This window comes from Cyprinodon variegatus, unplaced genomic scaffold (genome assembly GCF_000732505.1).
Source record: "Cyprinodon variegatus isolate N-32 unplaced genomic scaffold, C_variegatus-1.0 Scaffold137, whole genome shotgun sequence".
NCBI lineage: Eukaryota > Metazoa > Chordata > Actinopteri > Cyprinodontiformes > Cyprinodontidae > Cyprinodon > Cyprinodon variegatus.
In genome coordinates this window covers 943,064-966,430 of record NW_015150590.1, presented here as the reverse complement: position 1 = coordinate 966,430, position 23,367 = coordinate 943,064, and the positions used below count along the sequence as shown (strand labels likewise).

The following is a 23,367-nucleotide window of genomic DNA, read 5'->3' as shown; positions in this document are numbered from 1 at the left end:
TCCACCAATAAATCTCCAAAACATTAGCTGCCTCCATCTCTGCACTTGGGTCTTCATCTAACCTCCATCAACATTTTATATCTCTGCTTCTGTCTCCTTGAACCTCAGTCGGCCTCAGCAGATGGCCGCTCACACTGAGCCTTGTTCTGCTGGAGGTTTCTTCCTGTTAAAAGGAACTTTTCCTCTCCACTGTCGCTACAAGTATGCTTGGTGTGAGGGATTGCTGTCAAGTCAGTTAGTCGAAGCAATCAGATAGTTTTACTTAGATGTGTTGTGAATTGGCGCTAAATAAAATTGAATTGAATGGAACCTGACATGACCTGGTTGTGAAGACTTTCTCGGTTCGAAGTGAACAAACACTAGTGAAAACTTAATTTTTCTATCCAAATTGTTTTCAACAAAATCCAAACATGCCAATGACATTGTCAGAAATTGAATTTCCTGTGAGTCATGGATGATTTGTAAAAAGGAACAAGCAGGTTGTTGGCTTTAGGAGACCTTCATTCAATGTCTCCAAAAGTTAGGATGGTAAAACAGCTATAATTTCCTTTAATAGTTCAGGCAGTATTAGGCAAGTGTATAAAGAGCCAATCCCTCTACTTTACTAAAGCATTTTCTGTCAGAAACGGGGCACCAATAAAAGAGAAACAGGTTTTCCTCTGGACGTATAGCCAACGAACATTGTTCCAATATAGAAATAATTAACCAGACACATTTTTATTTACTTTCAGCCAAAATGTTGATAAAAGCAACACACTGGCTCTGGAACTGGTTTATGTCACCATTGTTCTTTTGTAATGTTTGCATACTGTTAAGGTCTTTACATTTTTTCTACTTTTATTTTGAGGGTCACAAATGACAAATATTTTTTTTCTTTCTGTCCAGAACAAAATAGCTAAATGAGGAAAAAATGAATTGGGGCAGATGTATTCTAGAGAAATTAAGGGACACTTTAAGAAATCCAAAAAATCTTCCATGCATGCTTTATGAAGGCAGGAAGAAGCAACCAATGCAGAAAGGTCAAATTTCATACTTACAACCGCCTTTTTTATAACTGTAATTAGACCTTGTTATATATATATATTTGCTGTACATTTATGAATAATTATCATAGTAACTCTGCTACTGTATATAACGGCATCACATTGTGAGAACCTCATACTGGCCCATGCATAGTTAAGTACTTTGTCTGCATATTTAGAATGTCAACACGATGGGGAAGTCATTTTGGCCTAATACTTGCAAAGGTCTTTATTCATTTACATCAGCAAGTGTAGCTCAAGTCAAGCATAACATCACAAATTATGTGTGCTTTAACCTGTGTTTGCTGTCTGCAACAGCCCTTTGTGTAGAAAAACCATGTTTTACGCTTCATCTATCTTAACTGCAGCGAAAACTTGCCTAAACCATTTAACAGTTCAGGATCTCTGAACAGTGTTCAGAGATCTTGAGTGATGCCATGATGAGAACAAGAATATAAAATCAGAATTAATCTGAAGTAAAAGTCGGAACAGAAACATAAAGTGCTGCTCTGCGTTTTTGTTGAAAGGGCGATAACTCAAAACGTTGACATGAGATAATGGGAAATAACTGAGCTTTTGAGTGCCAGAAAATACAGACCTGAAGTTTATCCTGCCTTTTCAGTCACTCGTGCCTAAAGCTTATATAGATTTAATGATTGGAAACTCAGTCAATGGAAGCTATAAGCAAAATGAACACACAAATACTTAAAAAACATTGCTTTGAAGTTTAAAGAAGATGCATCTATGTTTCTTAAACCGAGGGAAAAATGAGAGACCTAATGGGTACAGCCTGATGGTGAGACAAGTCACCCTCCGCTGCCGTGCATGGCACAGGGAATGGAGCCGAGAGGTCTTGGTGTGTAAATGTGTGACAAAAAGGGGTCAGGGTGAAAGGACTCCCATTAGCCAGCTCATTGAGTGTAGGTATTAGAAGCCTCCTGACATGCAGCAGGGCCATCCATCCATGGCCGGTCAGGGCCTGGGGAGCCGTTGACTCCTTGGCCTCTAACGCTACGAGGTGGACTTTGTGCTCTTACCTGCAATAAGAAAGCTTTGGCTTGTTGGTTTAATAGAAGTTAAATGAAAGACACATGTCAAGTACAGATTTGTTCGATGGGCTTAGTCTCATTTAACAGTTTATTCCATGATGTTGTTCAATTCAGTAAAATAGTAAAAAAGTTGCCCTCCCCAAAGCATCCGAGTTCAAACCTGCAGATAGAAAACTGTGTGCATGATTTTTTCATATAGAATTTATATTTTTTTTACCACGATGTGGGGATTACTTTTCTCTGCTATGGAGGAGCTAAGGCAGCTTTATAGATACCAACATCCAAGAAATTACTCCCTCAAAACATTACATGAGCAATCATGAATAAGGATTATATTATGAGGCATTTATTAGAAATATGTCACATAGAAACTTATTTTCCTCTCAGGTCTGTGATCTATGACAGTCATTTAAACCCATAATACTTTTATTTGGTTCTATGGAAAATATATAAAGTGTAATGGACTTCTTTAATAACAAGTAATAAAGACAATGAATAATGGTAGCAAGTTGGACTGGAGCAGAGTTTCAACCTGAAGGTTGGGTTTGCCATAGTTTCACTTTCACTTCTTAAATAGGAATTTTCATTCCCAACACTAACTGTTTTTGCTCTAACTCTGCTGTATTACCTCAAGGGAGTAACGCAGGATCCCATTTTCGGTCCTCTCCCTTTTTTCGCAGTACCTGCTGCAACACGGCACTATCTTTCACAGAAGACTTATTGCTTTATGTTCCACTAAAGCATATCAGTTAATCCTTATCTAGCCTCTCTTAGATCACCTCGTTAATATGAGGTGAACTACAAACAGGTGGTAATTCTAATGAGAACAAACCTGACGCCATATAAATTCAAACAAAGTAGCCCCGTTTCCATCCAAATTTCATCTGAATTTTGAGCAAAGAAAATGCAAATTAGACACCATCCATCCGAGTTAACCAGGCCTAATGTCCTCATATGATGACATTATGCTTGGCGGTAATGTACAGGAAACAGAGGTAGCAAACTAGCACAGACCACAAATCACTAATGGATCAATGTTTTAATTAATGTGCTGTAATCAAGTTGTACTTACTTTATAATGTCAGCTAGTACTAATGATGTAACCTGCCATCCTGAGAAATGTCACTCTAATGGAACACAGGCGGTGAAAACAGCTGATATGTGAGGTTGATATCAGTTACATCAGAACTTATGTGACAATTCTCAAATGAAATTGTCACACTGGTCTTATGCCAGAAAAATGCAAAATTTGAATTTAAATATCTCTGAACTTCAGTAATGACAATAGTAAAGAAAAAACCTTTGCTTGCAGAAATAACATTTTGTTAAAAAATATATATTTTACTCTATAGCACTTATTTTTAATGAAATCTTTACAGTGGCAATATTTTGATCATATTCCCTGCTAAATATCCACCTCTTATCTATTCTTATAATTTTTTTCTTCTAATTTTTAGCTTTACTTAACAGCAAATAGGCCATTCCTACTACTTATTTCAAAGTGCTTTTTAAATAAACTTGTATAATGTGTGCTATGGCTTAAAGTGACCAGGTAGATTTGTGTTATTCACATTGTGATTCAGCTGAACCTATGCAAGCTACAGTTTTCATCATGGTGGGAGCATACATTCAATGAGAAGGCTTATATTCCTGACAAATCTGATGATCAGATCTTTTCATTTTGACGCCTCACTCCATCTTCAGGCCTCTACTGTTTTACACAGACGTGACAACGCAATATCCTTAGTCGCACAATCTAACAGAAACTTTCTAGGAAGCGACATAAAAAAAAAAAAAAACTGGCCTTCAAATCAGCCGTGATCTCAAAAACAAGCATCCTGTCATATCTGCCACAGCACGATAAAAGCCCGTTGAACCTGTTTGTGTCAGATACTTAACAGAAGATGTCGATTCACTGATATCTATCTGTTCTGGACGAGTGAATGCACAGATATTAACAGATGTATAAGCCTTGCCACATCTCTTGCTATCTGCTCAAATCCAGAGACAATGTCTGGATAAGAAGAGTGATAAAGTTGTGACTGTTAACAGAGGCTGTAAGTGCAAGCTTAGGATGGGGACAGGGCTATAGCTGCAGCTTTAGGAGATGTGAAAGAGCCTGGAGCAACAAGGTTTCTCTGCACTGCAAAAATGATCTAGAAATAAGTCAACATTTCTTAAAGAAGTGTATTTACCATTAATTTAAGCAGGTAAATATGATGCTTTGCCAGAGGAATTAGTATTTTCACTTTTAAAATAAGATAATTACATAATATGCTATTGAAATAAGACAATGTAAAAGTTTTTTTTTTTTTTCAATTTTAATTTTTTTTTTTCCTTTGGCAAGTTTTTTACTTTCCTTTTTCATTTAAAAAAAAAAAATCACTTATTTTATGAAAAAATGACAAGACTATTAGAATGATTAGATTTACATTATTTCCAGTGTGTGCACACAATAGACAATCGGTCATTAGCTACTGGATGTTACAGCCAAGGAAACTATGACATAGTATTTTTATTTAATGTTTTACTTTGGAGATTTGTGCATTCTTTAAAAATGTTAGATTCCTTTTTTGCCTAAAATGTATCCATACATCTATCAGTCCTTCCCTCAACAGATTTTTTAATTCTGACCTGATGTTTGTAATTTTACAGTTAACTCTTGTATAAATAACTAATTCATCAAAAAGATAATATCTAACTTCTAAACATTTTAGGTCTTAGAAAAAAAGGATACATTTATACATGAAAAGTCCAGGAACATAAATAATATGTCCTTTTGTTCAATTATTGCGTTAACACAAAATAATCACTCATCAACAGAGTTTTCATTTTCAAAATCGAAAGTGTTTTATCTACTCAGCCTTACCAACAATCTGTTTTTATCTTAACCAAAACAAACATTTTTAAATTGACCAAATGCTTCAATCTAAAAACCAGTTCTGTTCTGTTTCTTTCTCCCTCCCTCTCCATCCCTGGAGGCAGAAGACATGATCAGTACTGACGGCGCAGACATACCAGACATTGCACTTACAGCTCGCTCAAAGCATCAAGCTATTGATGGACAAGTACAGATAATAAAATGTTGCTTCAAGCAAAAATGACTCCATCCGGATATTTTACAGATAATAAATAAAGCTGGCTGGTGCCATATAAATCTAACAGGACACACCAGTAAATGGAAGTCAATTTTCGACAGTAATGGAAGGTTATTTAATGATCAAATTCCAATATGCCAAACTGAAACACAGCCCTATTGGATTGTTTACACATTTTAATCATATGCACTTACACAGGATTTTCGCTGCATATTTAATCTACTGTAACAGCTCTGAGCAATGCTGCAAGGGCTGAGTTTTTGAATCACCCTTGTTTGCAGAAGCTTCAGCGCCACTAAAATGTATACTCTGTCTTCTCAACATTGTTGAGCACCAAATATCGGACTGGTTGTTTGAGCCAAGAGAAAAGGGAATATGTTATATTTCTTGCTGATTTCTTTAAAAGAAAGAATGTACACTAATTGCTTAGTATGCTACGTAAGAGTCCAAAATTCCACCTGTCCTACTTACGATGCCGAGTCCTTGGAAGCTGAAATGCAAGGATGCAGATTGTGTGGCCACGAGAGCGATACCACCTCGCCATATTGCGAGAGTCCTTGGGAGAAGCATGCATAGACAGATGCAGTTTGTATCTGTCAGGCTTGGATATGATCTACAACGCTGGGCCTGCAGCCAACAGATGGTGGGGGAAATTAAATCTGTGACACGGACCGTCACAATGGAGCTCAAAAATACACCTGTGGACGTGCCTGTTTGTGAAAGTTTGTCCCTCAGTCTTAAATTACTTCAGTAGGCCCTAAAAAGAGTTCTGATTAAGAAGCAATCTAAACACATGAGCATATTATGCTAAGAAAGTGATTTTAATTTCACAGGTTGTGAACCTTCTCTAGAAATATAGAAGAAACAAGGATGCAAAACTCAAAAAGAGTATTACACTCAGAAAGAAAAAAGTAAGAAGTAAGAGGTTCAACTAAAAAGCTTGTTTTGGCCATTTTAGCTGATCTAAACAGCGCAGAGGAAAAGATAGGATTAAGTTGTCAGAGGAGCAGGCTTTGGTATTAAATCATCCCCATAAAGCTTCTGCATGTATTTATCTTTCTTGGGATGAGGCGCAGTGAGGTTTCTACGCCGTTTATCTAGTCAGGTTTGTTGTCCAGACTTGCCTGGGCACTGAGATATTTATTTCTGGCTTTGTGTCACAGTCATTTTCTGCCTATGCACCAGGGGGACTATAATGCATGGCGAGCAAATAAAGGTCTTTTCTTACTGGTGAGGCTGTTATTTGCTTACTGCCACTAAACACAGTTAGCACAGTCCAGCCCCAGACTATTCTAACCAGTAAGAGCATAATGAGAGCTTTCATCTGCAATCTCTGACATCTTGGTTTTGTGCATATTTCATGCTGAAATTTTCAACTATTCCCAATCTTAAGTTCTCAGAGATCTCAATCATGTTTGCCTATTTTGTAACTTTTAATACAAAAGTTCCCTTAGAAGAACTCTGTGAACGGCTGGGCAGATAACTAAAGAAATGGATAAACAGATGGAAAGATGGAAATGGTTACAAATACTAATGGATGGATACGAAATTTAAAGGCTGTAACAGCGAATTCAGTCTGTAAATATACATGTTCTTCTTTAGTAGATTTTATTTTCCATAGTTTTCAGACACAGGATTAAATCAAATGCAATTCCAAGCTTTTATAAATATAAAGATGGATCATTTTGATTTTACCTTTACTTATTCAGGTCAGTCTCATTCATTCATAGGGTCTGCTTTTTAAGAAATTTCAATTGACATCTAACACCGAATTATGTTAGAGAAAAGTCAGCCCAGTTCATACAGCAAATTAAATAAAAATACAACTGATAACAAATTTAGACAGTAGCACTAAACAGCGACAACAGCCATTCTGCTTGGGTTGAATGTTGATATAAATCCTCATCTGACAATGTTGCTATTAAAACAAAGAAGATATTGTGACATCCTCCTTCCAAGCAAATATTAACCCTGTGATTGGAACCAAAAACAGCAATATTAGGTGCCAACATGTAAAAAAAATAAGCAGCAGGTGTAACTGAGAGGAATTCATGACCTTTTTGACCACAGCTCTAACTATTTGCCTACTTTTTTCTTTTTGTTTTTTAAATATACTCCCTTAGAAAGCACGAGGAAAAAAAGTTGCTATCAGAGTTCAAAAGTTCTCGTCTGAAGCTGAAGGAGATATTTTTCGATTCACGCCCTGACAGTGGAGTATCCTGGTAATGAAAGCCCTTTTGATCTGCTGCTATTAGAGAAGATTCCTCCTATCTAGAGATAGGTCCGCTGTCCCCCAAAGGATGAGGGAATGTTCAGTATTTTAAAGGTAGAACAAAGCCTGAAAAACCACTGAGCAGGCCTGAAATCCTTCCCATATACAGGGAAACTTCTAAGACATAGTGAGCTCAGCTATACAATGTTTTTTTTCTTTCCTTCTCTATTTTTTACATGTTTCAGCTTTAAATCTGTTAAGAAAAAAAATCCCAGAGAAAGACATGAATATTTTATCTACCAAGATCTTGTATTTGTTAAATACAAATGACAAGAAGGACATTCACTGACAGTATGTCTGTCCTCACTGCTTTGTACTCACAGTTTGGTAACACATAGGTTATGTAAACCAAACAATGGCCTGAGTAATTTTAATACCACGCTATAAACTCATTAGCTACATAAAGGACTTTTTTTCTGCCATATTAGTTACTTGAAGGAATCTGTTAAACAGAACCTGTCTAACAACATGAAGCAGGCTAAAAAAAAACAAAAAAAAAAACATTAATTCCACTTGAGGAAACCATGAATCTTCTGTATAGTGAGGATTATTGAATAAGAATCTCTGATCACTATTTTCTAATCTTACACTTTAGAACTAAGGTTATGCTGTAGAATGGCTCAAAGAACAAAAACTGAAATAGTTCATTAAATATCAGTTTGAGACTGTTTATTTGAGCATTTATGCTTGAAAAACCTAGAGTTTGGATAAATGAGTATACATGTACAAAGGAGAGTTGACCAGAACTCGGTGAATGAGCCACTGCTAGGAAACACTAATGATTTATGGAAGTTTTTGGTCACAAAAGTGGTATAACTAGTCATTAGGGTTAAGGGATATTTGGATAACCTTTTTGTTCTTCAAGAGATAAGATAAATTGAAATCTACTTTCCTATTACTGAAGTTATTGTGCTATTTCTAAAGTAAAAAACTGATGGTCTGAACTGGTTAATAGGGAAAGATACATATACCGGTAATAAAAAAATAAATATAAAAGTTGGAAACGCTATATGTAACAGAATTTATCAACCTACTTTTAGCTTGAATGGTTTGCAAACTTTACATAATTAAAAACATATTTGTCAAATGTTTTGATATTTTTTTTTTTAGATGTACATGGGTTCCTATTACATGGTTTTGTTTATCTTCTCACAAAGAATCTACATGGTCCAAGCTCGTAAAGAAGAACTTTCTGGTGGTTTTAAAAACTCGCCATATAGCCGAGCAACATTGGTTTTATCATCACCATTGCTGTTGTGTGACACGGGGTTGACACCAACCTAAGTCATTTCTAGATCTGAGTCATTGCATTTTACATTTTACATGCTCATCAAATGTTAACGCCACTGAAAGTGTGAAATATGGCCGTGACATGGAGAGGTGGCGGCACACTACATTGAAGACTGATGTTGTGAGCTGAGATGTCTTTTCTGCACCGCAGTGGTTTACTTCATACATCACAGAGACAAGCACCATTTACCTGGACATTTACTGAGGCACTTCAATTCAGGGAGGGGGGACTCAAGGTCAGAACATTGGCATCGTTACCCAGGTAATGACTCATTGTCCCCCACCCCCCCATCCCACCCGGTCATTGCTCTACATGGGCCTGCAGCAATAGCTGCACAGCACCGCCGTACTGTCCACCATCATCAACATGGGGCCAATAGAAAGAGATCAACATCAGAGACTTGAGGGCCGCCACACAGTTTAAAGACAAGTTGACAGAGAGGGGAAGTGAAAGACTGCAACAGGATTTCTCGAACGCACCTCCTCATGTGGTCTCAGCTCCCGTCACTATTAATCCATACAGGTTGGGCTGACTGGTGCGATCTCCATACACAAACCCCTTCAGTCATAACTCAACTGTTAAATATGTTGGAAACACACAGAAGATCCAGCAAAGTGTCTTTCAAAGATTGAACGCATTAATAAAAAGAGAGACAAAAAATCTTTTCTGTTTGTGTGTTAGGAATGAGGGATGGCGGAGAGGTCTTCAGGGCCTGTATGCAAGTCTCAGCCGTGTGACCTCCAGAGTGGGGGCGTGAGAAAGGCGACGAACAAAGAGTGAGGCTGTTACAGCGTGACAGAATTACAAAATATCTCAGGGCTAAGGCACAGTCCTGACTGGCGAGCGGCCGTTAAAATGGCAGCAGAGCATTTCATCACAGTGAATAAAACGAAACCGGTTCAACTCAAGCTACCTGTCTCAAACATAGAGTTTCATTAAAATAAATGCAATCAAACCAACACTTTATCCCCTTAATCTCTTGGTTAAGCCTAAATTAAAATAATAGTACTATATGTGAATTGATTATTTATCCTCCAGATGTACAGTTCTGTATTTTATCTGTTATTTTCATACACTTTGGTCCACTTTGTATGACTATTTGTGCTATAACCTATTGCTGCTGTAACACCACAATTTCCCCATTGTGGGACAATAAAGGATTTTTTTTATTCAATTTTATTCTATTCTAAATTACATAAAAGAATTAAAACAAGTGAAAAATGTCTATAGACTTTAAAGGATTCATTTTTTTACTACAGCATTGGCTTGGTTTCCTGTGAAAGGTCACAGGGAAACGTCCATCTTGGTAAAGATTAGCACCATGTCTCCGGGATGAAATCGTGAAGGATCAGATGGCGGTTTATATTTATACCTACAATCATCAAAAAGGGTCACTACATAAATACTTCCTGACCAACCCTCCTGTCTGGTTTCTTTTTTGAAGACATATCTTATAGGATATTGGTTTTCTTGTACTTGTAGTACTTAAGCACAAGTACTTCAAGCTTATTCCATCCCATTGTTTGTTTATGGGGGAGATAGAGAAACCAGCATGCATAAACTCAATGTATCTTATGATATAATGAATTAATCAACACATTTAGGGGATTTCTCAAAGAAACATTGACTCGCAGAACCAGAAACATTGACGGCACAATTAGGAGATGTGTACTTTTGAACCCTAAGAGTTTAATTCTTCATGAGGAAAAAAGAAAGCATGAGTAAATCTACACTGGTGTGACTGTCATAATCCATATTTTCCAGGATTGGCAGGAGAAAATAAAGAGTCAGTATATGAAATAATCATAATTAATGCCCGACCTTCGTTTGCTCTGCTAAAACCTATAATCCAAATCGACTTAGTGTTGTAATGACTTCACCATTCTCGCTGAATCTCGGGATGACAGGGTTTCCTTGTGTGGTAGGAAAACTTCATGCGTATGCAAAAATCACATGTGCTTGCATTGACATAGGAAGTATCTTGCAGAACGCTCCACTCTTTTTTTTTTCCTACAAACTTTAAGAGGTGGGATGATTTTCAGCAGAGCTCAGCTTTCTTTTCTCTTCATGCATTCATAAAGAGGCATGAGAGCGCTTTAAATAACTGTACAAATTCTTTGCATTTATCAAAGTTCAAGTGCAGAATCTAAGTCAGTTTATTGCTCTCCTTGTTCTGCCGTTACCACGTTTCTATCATCTGGTCCATTGAAGTGAAAAAGCCACCTTTGACAAGCGACACAAGCTTCTCAGAGCTTCAGGCTAACACAGGTCCATTAAAAAGCATCAACATCATTATTCTCCATCAGATTGGTACTGCCCCAGTGTTTTCCTGCGTAGGGGGGCTGCCAATATAAACTTGATGTATCACCAGGCTACAAACAATGGCCTAAAAATAGAGCCTTTCTGACGTCTTTGCTCCGTAAGGGTGTGCATGAAGGTACAGAGTGTTTGTGACGTGATTGTAAATATAATATGCTTGACTGTGTGTGCTGCTGGATTCGCGTTTCAACATAAACTCGCCTCATCCGTGGGGTTTTCATCGAGTAGATTCATGGAGTTACTGTGATTGAACATGATGTTTGTTTAGTTGTTTTTCCCCAGCCTGTGTGCGTGCATTAAGAGGGGAGAAGAAAAAGCAACGGACAAATTATGTCGACAGTAGAGGAGCAACACTTTACACTGTTTATCCTTTCATCACATTCATAACCTGTTATAAGACTTTTTTTAAAATGGGTGCATTAAAAAATCAACTGGAAACTTATGTTAAAACTGAAAGATGGGCTAAGCTGCAGCCAGAATCCCACAGCAGGTTAGGATACACCAACTTTATGGGTCTGGATGAGGTGCCATTTTTTTTTTTTTCAAAGTTACTTTTTGGGCAAGATACATTCACACATTCATCTGCAAATATTTTGATCCTTTTCTAACAATTCATACTGATGAATTGTTGTCCCTTAACCGCAAAATGTATTTCTATATGATCCATTTAAATAGTATTGCATAGAAATATGCTAATAGGCTGCAAAATATACCCATATATATAGAATTTACTGATTAAAGATATCAAGTTTTATCACACTAAAACTAAGGATAACTGGAATGGAGTGTGATACAAACTTTGGGATGAGGCATTATAAACTGTGCCATTTTAAAACAAGCTCATCAAACTGTGAGAATTGAAACAGGTCGACATCTTTTACCAGATACATGTACTGGTGAGGACTAAACTAAGTAAGTTCAGCCTCTGTTGCAACACTATCAGTGTGAAAGTAGAGGGTTTGAGGCATAGCTTGATTAAACACCCCATGATGTCAACGGTTCAGATAACAGGCCTGAAACCTCCGAAACACTCCAAACATCACAGCCACATGCCATTAAACTCGGTCATTTGATCAGCTCTACACTCTGGCACAGATTCACAGCGTATGCGTTAAAAACGTCCTACTGTGAATCAGAGTCACACAGTGAAATTGGTTTTTCTATGCACCTTCTTCTGCAAAGCTTTGACAAAGACATCAAGCTCACCAGTTTACTCTGGATGCCTGCCACTTTGCTCTGGGCAGGTAACACAGAACAAACCTGCCTGAGTTTGTAAGCTGAGAACAGCTGTCCACAGCTTTTATGAGGCATCACGGTTTTGGTATGTGCGACCAAAACAAAGAGACCAATGAGCCTCGGGAGTCGATGCAGAGAAGAAACAACAAATCGAGCGCCATCTTTGTTTAGTCTTGAATATAAGAATTAGGATGGAACTAAAATCACTCTTCAGTCGATCGTTTTTCAGCAGCAGTCAGAAGAAAAATAAACTTTTTCATGTTGTGTCAATTTGTAACTATACTTCAATGTATTTCATTAGTATATTGTGGACTAGACCAAAGTACCACATCATTATAAGGCAGAAGAAAAACTTTTTTTTTTCTTATTTAAAAGAGCTTTGAAAAAGGTTCCTGTTTTGGTATAGATCTTTGTTTAGGGTCGTCGTCCTTCTGGAAGGTGAGCCTCTGCATCAGTCTTAAGTCTCAAACTGGATCTCTTTCAACATTTGTTTCGGTATCTCACTATGGCATGTCCCATAGTGAGATAACGCACTAATGTTTCAGAGAACAGGGGTTAAATCCTTAACCTAAACTTCTCTTCCAGGTGTTCCTTCTCTTCAACCTCATTAAACAATTTTGTCCCAATAAAAGAAAGCATCCATACAACATCACTCCACCAACACCATGCTTAAACTTAAGCCTAGTGCATTAACTGTTCTGCTATGGAGCTTTGCATGTAGTAAGGAATTTGCAGTTGGGTATCATTTGACCAGGGCTCCTTCTTTCCTACATGCTGTGTCCCATAAAAGCTTTTTTGGCAAATTGCAGAACAAACATCTTAGATTTTTTTTTTACTACTGACAGTCAGCTGTCTTCTCTTTCCACATGTTCCCACTGGAGGAGACTCTGAAGTCAATAACTTGATGAAACCAGCTACTACTGGAGTAAAACCATTATTAACATTTGACATATTTGAACTGGACTGCTTTGTCTGACTGAATTGAAGGATATGTCATTCAAACGTGTCATTTTATGCGTACGGTATAGAAATGTGATCTTTTGTCCTCCATTGTGCCTTGAGATGACATTTGCTGTAAGTTGTCATGACAACTGAATTCAGAAAACTAAAAGAACATTATTTTAGAGAGCACAGATTTTTTGGAGTGCAGCTGTGATGCCAAAAAAATTCTCCCAACTGAGTCGTTGATGCGTGCAGCTCCTCCAGAGTTACCATAAACCACTCAACATATCCTCATTATCAGTTCGTATGAAATCGTACGAAAAGTTATGCACACTATTTCGTACGTTTTGGACGTTTTTCCTCAAAAAACCACATCAGTGCGCATGCGCTGGCAGACAGAAAAAAAAAGCATATCCGCGGACGGACGGAAAACTGGGAAAAACAGTGCAATCATCACTTATTCATGTCTCGAACTACGTTGCTTGCTGTTTTATATCTTAGGGTTAGGTTTAGGGTTAGGGCTAATTGTAATTTATATTCTAGATTTGTGAATGGTGCGTCAGATGCGCATGCACATACGTCGAAAAAAACGTCCAAAACGTACGAAATTACGGTGCATAACTTTTCGTACGATTTCATACGCACTCGTAATGAGAATAGGTTGAACCACTTCACTTCTGTTTATGCCCCTACTTCTCAAGAACTAACCTACAATGATTCATTACAAACTTTTTCAACTTTTCCAAGGATAAAAGATTCTTAGATCCATAAATATTTTCGTGATTCCCATTTTTTGAACAAAATGAACGCCGGAGGACTGTCTGGCACTGATTGGCTAAGGAGCGGAGTTATTATTCAAAGCTTACTTTGATAATTGGTATCTTCGACATTTAATCATTTTATATTGAGCTCATGTTGTATACAAAGACTATTATAAGCTAGCCGTAGGTAGCATTTGCAGTGGGTAGCGTTAGCTTAATTTTACATATGCTGCAGCTTGTATCCCTCTATTTAATATCACACTGCTTCTCTCTCTCCTGTCCATATCCAGGTTTCAGCATTTAGCTGCCCAAACAGTCTGAGGTGAGCCATAAACAGAACATCCTGTTCTGTTTATGGCTCACCTCTTACTATCAAAGATCCCGCCCCCACCGAGATACTGCGCCAAAGTAATGGAAAATTAATTAATGTGACCCAAATAGATAAGATATCGATAGAAAAAAAAAAAGCATTCATGTTCTCATCAGCACTGCTGATGGCTTAAGGTGCTCAGAGATCTCATGTAAGCATTAGCTGTTGTGTTGCACCACCATTTTCTAATGAAAGCGACATCTGAAGGCAATTAGTTGCGATCTATTTTATTTTGTGGTATTAGAGTAAAAGGGGACAAATCAAATGCACACCAAACTTTTGGCTCTCAGATTTTTGCCTGCGTTTAACATTGACTAATTGCACCCTTTCCCTTCACTTTAAAGATAACCCATTTATATTTGTCTAACATATAAAATCCTTAAAAGGTATGGTTTTAACTGATAAAAAAGAGGAAATGTAAAAATATTGTTAGAAAACAATGTTTTTATAGAATGACATTGAAAAATGCATTTATTAAACCTGCAGTACATAAGTAAGACCCTAGAGTAAAAAAACAAAAACACAAAAAAACTACACAATGTCTCTGTTTGGTATGTAGGTGCATGATCAGAGAGAAGCCAACATGAGAGCAGTGCTGCTGATAAGAACAGCCTGCTCGCTACCGACTATTAATCTTGACAGTCAATGCTCCTCTAACAGAGGCAACCCGAGCTCAGTGTCCTATTTGGCCCTCCAACACTAAAACTGCGATTAATCTCATCACATTCACCAGAGCTTCAGGTCATGTCAGGCCCAGTTTGCCTTAACAGCCAAACACATTCTTCATGATGTAAACAGGGAATGGGATAAACAAAAAAATGAAACAAAAAAAAACTTTCTTTGCAGTGAAGAAAAGTTCCTTGGAGGAGGATTACGCAAGCTAAGATGATATCATCAAACCAGCATGGACAGAGCAGAAAAAAAGAGGAAGCGTGGGTGTAAGAAATATGGAAATAAAGCAGAGAATAGTAAGGCTGTTTGAATGAGATTTGAATTTAATGTCAATGCGTTGGCCTTGCTTGGCGATAATTTGCCCTCTGCATAGGTCTGGAGATTTATATTACGAGATTCTTACAAAGGCCACTATGAAAACAGAAACTAAAACATTTCTACTTGTGCAAACCACTGAAATAATGAACAGTAAAAATGTATCTGAACCACCCCTAAAAAAATCTTTAGGTTTCCTGTGACATTTAAATGTTTCCAATTTTAAAAACAGATTGATAAGCCATAAAACTATTAAAATCATTTTTTTAAATAAGGATTTAACTTATTTTTCCAATTTTCTGGAAAGCTGAAATAGTTCTGCAATACCATGGTCGAAATAAGTACCTGAGCTGTGGAGTCAATAGACCTCACTGACAGCCAGAGTGAGAGCCATTATATACAAAAAATACAGAAGAGTAAATCTACCAAAAGTACCTCAAAAGCTCATCAATGATTCATCCAGGAGGTCACAAAACAAGCCAGGAAAACCTCTAAAGCACTGCAGGCGTCACATGCCACAGTTAAGGTCAGTGTTTATGGCTGGACAATAAGAAAGAGACTGGGCAAAAATGGCCTTGGTGGGAGGGCTTCAAGGTGAAAACCTCTGCTGACTGAAACATCTGCCTCTAAACTAGGGCTATTGATAACCCAGCTATATTTTGTATTGCCTTTGGTTAGTTCTGAATGTTTTCTAAGATCTAAAACATTCAAATGACGTGACATTTTAATAATTTAGTCTCTTATCTTCCCTTAAAGCAATTAAGATAAAGCAATTGTTAGATTAGAACCAACTCCTTGGTAATATAAAGTACGTGCTGAATAGCTGAGCCATAACCCATCTTATATTAAAGTGCTTTCCTTGCATTTCCCTTCACCTATTGGACTAAGCATCAATATAGATCTGCTCTCCTGTCGCAAAGCAAGGACCAGAAATCCCAAGCTTTGGCAAATGCTTATGTAGGAATAATTGAGGCAAATACTGATATTTGCTCTCGGATATGAGTGGGAATAAAATATTCCACATTCAGTAACAGCTCAGGGAAAAGAGAGGAATAGTTGAAGGTGAAAAGACAGAGGTGGAAACCACCCAAGTGAGGACAGAAACAGACTTATCCTACCGTCCAGCACTGTAAGCTTGGCACTGGCGTGGATCTCGTCAACGCTGTTTGTGGCTGTGCACTCATAAATGGCTTCGTCTCTGTGGGTGCGCAGCGGCTGGATCCGCAGTACGGAGCCTGACCCATCATCGAATTCAATCACCTGTGAGAGCCGCAGCAAGAGCAAAAGGAAGAAATGTTGGGTTTTCATTTCCAGACATTTATTTTATATACCGGTATAACCTTTTTTTTAGAATTTAAACAAGGTAGATTACTGTTTGAATTTTGCACAAACTCTTTAATGTGAACAACAGTGGCTTTCATATGCTAGAATTTGAAGGTTTTCCATGCTGAAACACAAATAAGAAACCACCTTCTAAAAAAAAAAAAAATGTGTGACTAGATTTGGTGTAGCCCGAAAACAGCAGGAGGACAATAGATTGGAAAGGCAGGGGAGGATAACCTCCCTGTGACATACAGTGAGGAAGCATTCTGGTCCTTTGAAAATGTTCTCATTTGTAAATGTAATGTAAATGCCTTATTTTCCCACAATGGGGAACTTACGGTAACCCTCTGCGTTTGACCCTTGGGAAACAGTGGGCTGCCATTGTGTGGTGCCCGGGAGCAATGTGGGGTTAAGGGTTTTGCTCAGAAACGCAGAGTGGAAGCTGTGGGGATCGAACCGGGTACTTGGAACCTTCTCAGAGCACAAGCGCACTGCTCTAACCACTAGGCTATCACTCCCAATTTGGTTATGTATCAATGAGCTTTTTGTTGCATTTCTGTTGGAGTACATCTCCACCAGCTTTGCACATCTAAAACTGATATTTTTGCTCCTTCTTTATGGTGAAACAGCTCTGGCTTATTGAAATTGGTTGAGCACATCTGTGAACATACATTTTCATAAGATTATCAGCTGGATTTGGATCTGGACTTTGATTGGTTCTGTTAAAGTTAATATGCTTTGATCCAAACCATTCCACTGCTTTATGCCTGAGGTTGTTTTCCTGTTGGAAGGAATAATATATATTTTTTAACTCTAACCAGCTTTCCTGTCCCTGCATTCCAGAACATAATGGTTCCACTATGTATTTTTTTACAGTGATTGTTGTGTGTTCTGATTATTGATGTTCTAACTCATCGACCAATCCTGCTGCAAAACAACAAATAGATCATTCATGTCAGCATCGGCCAATTTTTCATTAAAGCCAATCTCAACATTCTCCTACTCTATCTCTATATCTCCTTTAGAGTTACCATGACTGTTGAACAAACACTGTTGGTGCTTAAAGCAAGGCAGTGCATGTGTTGGATCAAAACCAAAGTTTTCAAATGCAGCTCTAATTTGCAACTGTTTTTGCATTTTTGTTAAACCCCTTCCTTCTTTGGTACCCACCTCAAAGCGCTGAGAGCTGACTTTCTTGCCTTTCTTCATCCAGGTGATTCTAGGCCTTGGCTCTCCTGAGGCCTGGCAGACAAATGATGCAACTCCGCCCGAGACGCCAGTCTGGTCTTCAGGGGTTTTGATAAACTGTGGCCTGTCTGGAAGGGGGGGAAGAGAGGTGGGGGAGAGTTGAGGTTAGAGTTGGTGCCCTTTTCCACACCAGCATTTTAAACTGTGACAAAACCCCAGGTATCGCTTTCTCATCACAATAGCAAGTATGAGAAATCTCTCAACAGGCATTGTCACTATCAACACCTGCAGCTCAGTCATCGGTAAAAAAATCCCAGCCTTTGTGTCTGCCTTTCACTAAAGCATGCAGAATTTCTAACTGTGTTTTTTTTTTTTTCTTCAGATGAAGCATCTAAACCGTCTCGCATTCCCCACAATCCAAACAAGGCAAACTACCGTGTTCAGAGTCTGCACATCCTTCAGACTTCACAGATTCTGTGTGTTTACAACAATAAGGTGCACTGCCATGGAGAGCACCTCCAACCGTGTTTTCCTCTATCTGCCTTCAGGGGTTTTCACTGGGCACCACACCCAGAAACATTGTGTCCAAAACAATGAGGAGTGCATTTCATTGACAGTCTGTCAAAACTGACATGACTCTACAATGAGCACACCTTGAGCTCTGTGATACAGCCTCCCGTGCAGACATGCATAATCCTGGCTTCGAGAACGTGAGACATTGTCCTCATTAAGACCTCCGTCAGCTCATGTTTCATCTGTGGTGTCATTAAAGAGGCTGGAAGGGATCACCTGCCCCAATAGCAGCATGCACAATAGAGGTAAATCATTATGGCGTGTACAAATAGTTGTTCCTAGCATTTCCAAACTGAGAACATAGTGATGGGGGAGAAATGAAAAGAGTAGGAGAAATATGGAACTGGTACTTGGTTAGCAAAACACTGCACCCCACTGAGGCCTGAAAAGAACCTTCAGTGGTCAGAGGTATTGTTAAGAAGAAGAAAAAATGCTGCAAGATGTCTTTGCCGGAGATTGTTTTCTAACCTCAAGGGATGACAAACCAGTGATGTAAAGAAAATGGATACTACAGGTTTGCCGGCGCTAAAGGGTGATAGAATGCACAACACCTTTACATCTTTCTGTAACATTTTGTACACCTTTAACCGCAACTGGTCAGAAATAGGGACAGTCTCAAGGTAAAGCCTGGAATCCTACAGGTTTATTTATTCATTTTTTGTGCAGTAAATGGAAATTATTATTTTTAGGTCTTTTGGAAGATGCAAATAGCTATGTTTTAGACTTTTGACCTCCAGATTATACTCTTAATAGAAGAGATTGAAACATTTGCAAGAGCATTTTAGTAAATTAAGACAAAGGAAAGAAAAAAAACAGTTTTGATGAAGAACTAAACCTCACCCATAGTTACATCAATCCATCTCACCATTAATCCATCTAACATCCCTAAGTTCATCTAACCATCTGCTTATCATTCATCAATCTGTCAGTGTCCGTCCATCCTTCCATCTCAGCCCCACTATCTTCCAGGATCGATACAGACAGTGTTGTAGCACAGCAGTAAATCCTTTTCTATTACTACAGAATGTGACATACTGACAACCATGCAGGTAGCAGCAGGTAAGCTATGTTGAAGATTACAACCTGATAAGCATTTAGTATGTATGCCTGAGCATGCATCGGTGCGCGCATGGCTGGTGAGCTGGAATCCCAAAGAAGCGATTACCAACAATTTGACTTCCAGGAGTCGCAGCTGACATCCGTCCATAGCATTCATTAAAATTACCATCTTTCCACTTTGTGAGTCAGACAGAGGATCAGACAGCTTTTATCAAAAAAAAAAAAAAAAGCTCTCTGCCTTTAGCTTAAATTAAAAGATATAAAAATGATGTGTTGCTACAAACACTGACTTCAAGAGTCAGTAAATCTTAGAAATCAAGTGGATTTGAAGGACAAACAGAGGAGATGGTTAAACCAGTCTCACTGCCATCTTTTAACTACATTCATCCTCTCAAACATGCCTGCATGCTTGACCTATAACTCAAAGGCCAATCTGCTATAAATTTGGAGCTGTTCCTCGTTAATCCATGCCTTAGATTCAGACTCAAAAACCTGAAGAAGCCCTCTGGTGACCCTACAGCCCTGACTTACAGCTGGGGTTAATAGTCGTCCAAGCACTCTCTAACAAACAGCTAGAAGCGTTTATTACTCAACTCAGAGAGAGTTTGTGTTCCTCCATCACTGTTGCCACTGCAGGCAAGTGAGAATATAAAACCGGTGGGGTTGTCACTTCTTTTCTTGGAGAAACAGAATCCAGACTCAACCTTTTCTTCCTTGCCTGTGTCCCATTTTTCTACCTGTCAGGCAGTTGTCACATGAAAACAATAAAAAGGACAAGGTGGAAAACACACGAGCCTACCTATGCAAATCCTTCTCTCAGCTCTGACTGCAAGCTCCGAGATATACTCCTTCAGGTCTTTGATGCATCATGTTCAAAACTCCAGAGCAGAGAAGTTGCTGCATTAATTGTCCAGAATAGTTTGGCAGAAAGTTTACAAATTCAAAGGGTTTCAGTTTGGAAATATTCTGGGATGCCACAGTCTGAGATTTTCATGGTAACAGATAAAATAACGTAACATGTCACAAGATCTCTTTTTTGAAAACAAGCAAGCCCCAAATTATTAATACTGCTGCAGAAACAGTAGAGGAGAAACATCTTAAAGAAATTCTGCTGTTTATAGATTACCTAGACAATCGTAAGGATAAAGATAATCAACTCTATTGTTCACTGAATCTGTGCATTACAAGGAAATTTTACTGCTGCATTTGACCCGTCTCTCAGGGATCAGTGGGAAGCCTGCAGGGAGACTTTAACTTACAGCATTTTCAGAAAGCAAACCCTGAAATCTATTGGCCACCATAACTCAGACCTATCTCTCATCTCTTATCGAATGTGTTTTTCTTGGAAAAAACAAAGGTAGAATATTACTCAGCTTCCTGTTAGCAAGCTGAGTAATAGTTTGCAGAAACAAGTGTTGGAGGAAGGCATTGCAATGCTCTTTCTATCCATGTTTTTGGAAAATAGGTCATTCTGGCTGTTTCTTTAATGTCCCAATAGGACTTTGACCAAAGATCAATTTGACAACATTTCTGCTTTTTAATTTCTTGAAACATTTGTACACTTTGATAATAAGCATCAAATGTCAACAGACACCATTTAGACTGTTGCTCTTAATGACTCATAGAACTGTAAAGTGTTTGTGAGTGGTATCTCTTTAAAACAGATTTTCCTATAGTCAAACAGATGCATGGCTTTTCAAGAGCAAAAAGCCTTCTGTTATGTAAGTAGTAAAATGCATAAATTAATTTATAAATTGATAAAATAGCACATTTACTGGAAAAACAGTTTGTACAAGTCATAGGGTTATTAGGGGAAATGAATATAAAGCTTTTTAATGCTCTGAGACCAAAAGCCTAACACAAAGTGCTAGCACTTTCTAATAGTCGTCATTAGCATTTGGCTGGTATGATGCAGAGTCGAGGTTTAGCAGTAAATTATTCACATTGGTGCCATGCTGATGCGAACTTCCATTTGATCCAGGGTGCAGGATATTGACAAGTCTACGCAGAGATCTTGGTTTTAGGAAGGACTGAGAGAATCTAAAGGTTGCTGCCTGCTCTGGGTGTTGGGGATTAAACCATTTCTGTCAGTTAGCTTTACGCCTGCAGCTGTATTTGAGTGGTCTTGGGCCTTTAAAAGCTTGAAATGTGCTGGTAGGGGGGAACAGCTAGCATATTTTGCTCTGTATTAATCTCTAACTGTGTGGATAGCTCATCAGTTAATCAAATGTTGATTAAAGTAACAAGGGAAAATAAATGCTTTATGTATAGAATAAAAAACAGATGGTAACTATAGAAGATTATCTGGAAAATAGACTGTATTAAATGCCTGTAAAATAGAAAAAAAGACAGAGCTGAAAACCTCACAGCAAGTTTGTAATAAATGCAGCAACAGCAGGCAGAGTCACATAAATGGCTCTTATGTGGCCAACAATTAGTGTATTCCCAAGCCTGCCAGGGTGCCCAATGAGAGAGCTACTCTGCAGGGTAGAGTATCAGGGATCGATACACACAGCAGAGAGAAAACCATTAATTCTTATTAATAATGGATTAGCAAGTTATCATTTTCATGGGACAACACTTAGTGGGAATTTGTCTGATGGCATCAGCACTGGTTGTTTTAATGGAACGCTTCCATTAAGGCCTTTTCAGACCATTAGCAGGAAACTTGTTTGCAATTAATTCCATATAAAGCTGTCTTCCCAGCAAGTTATTTACCCCGACAGAGTCAACTACAATTCGGGCTGTTTGTTTAAACCAATAAACACAACGTTTTCTATCTATGCTTCTGTTTTATGGGTGAAGCTGAGGAAACACGGGGTTATTTTAACATGGGAAATAGCAATTCTGCAAAGACCTTTAAAATATTACATGAAGAATATAGGGAAGTGTGGGTCTGTTTGCTCAGTGTACTCTAAGTTAGGATGATGAAGGGGCCTAATTTCATTGTTGTCAGATGTCAGTAAAAAAAGTTATCTTAGCTTGGTATAAATCTTCAAAGGAGCTCATAACTTTGTTAAAACAGGAAAAAAAAAAACTCAGTGCTGCATCTCAAAATGTAATATCAGATCCCAAGGCAAAACTGGATGCAAATAAAAGGCTGTTTGTTGCCAGAAATGACAGGCAAAAAGCAATTAGTTTCCCTGGAAGAAACTGTGTGTGTCAAGCTTTTTGACCTGCAGGCAGAAAATCCCCAGGTACCAATTGTTTCTTTGATATTTCAGAACCTTTTAGCAACACCAAAGCAATAATGCTTCATTTCTGTTTTTTGTTTTTTTATTATAAAAGTAAGCTAATCACAGACCTTCCCAACAAGTGCACATTGATATGTGTGAAAAACAATACTTTTAGCAGGTATAATTGTACTTTGTCTGTCAGTCCTGGCAAGTTCAAACTCTGGTCACACTCATTTCAAACCCTATTTAAATAGTGAAACTGTCTTCAACTAATGCTGTGGCTGTAACTTACTTTTTGGCAAGACTATAGGAAATATATCTCTGATTTTTTAAATACATTCTTGATGCTACATCCGTATTTGCTTATGTCTGTTTTCACAGATCTGAGGCAAAGCTGTGAAAGGGGTTTTCTTCAAAAAATTTGTAATAAACTGTAGCATTATTTTATTTATTATCACAGCTCAACAGAATATACCGTCATAAAAACTTCATAAAGGCATATCAGTTTAATTAATTAAAGACAGGATTATGTTTTCAAGTCTTACTTATGAGTAAATAAAACTCACTCTCCCCAAGAATCCAAATCTTTCACGCCATCATCCTCCAACTACTTCCGGTTTTCATCTTTTTATGAGGCAGAACGGTCCAGCTGCAGATTTTATTGCTGTTTTGAGAAATTCTGATACAACTGAAAAATCATC

General features: G+C 38.0%; 1 protein-coding gene across 19 annotated transcripts in view; it reads right to left on the bottom strand.

Moving 5' to 3' along the window:
* The window catches only part of LOC107085934 (receptor-type tyrosine-protein phosphatase F-like), a 264,502-nt gene that overhangs the window by 120,309 nt on the left and 120,826 nt on the right, over positions 1–23,367 (bottom strand). For all 19 annotated transcript variants that reach the window (XM_015376596.1, XM_015376598.1, XM_015376597.1 and 16 more), the window contains 2 exons: positions 17,841–17,986; positions 16,466–16,607 (listed from right to left, as the gene is read on the bottom strand). In XM_015376596.1, coding sequence (XP_015232082.1) covers positions 16,466–16,607; positions 17,841–17,986 — 288 coding nt within the window. The remainder of the gene's footprint in view (positions 1–16,465; positions 16,608–17,840; positions 17,987–23,367) is intronic.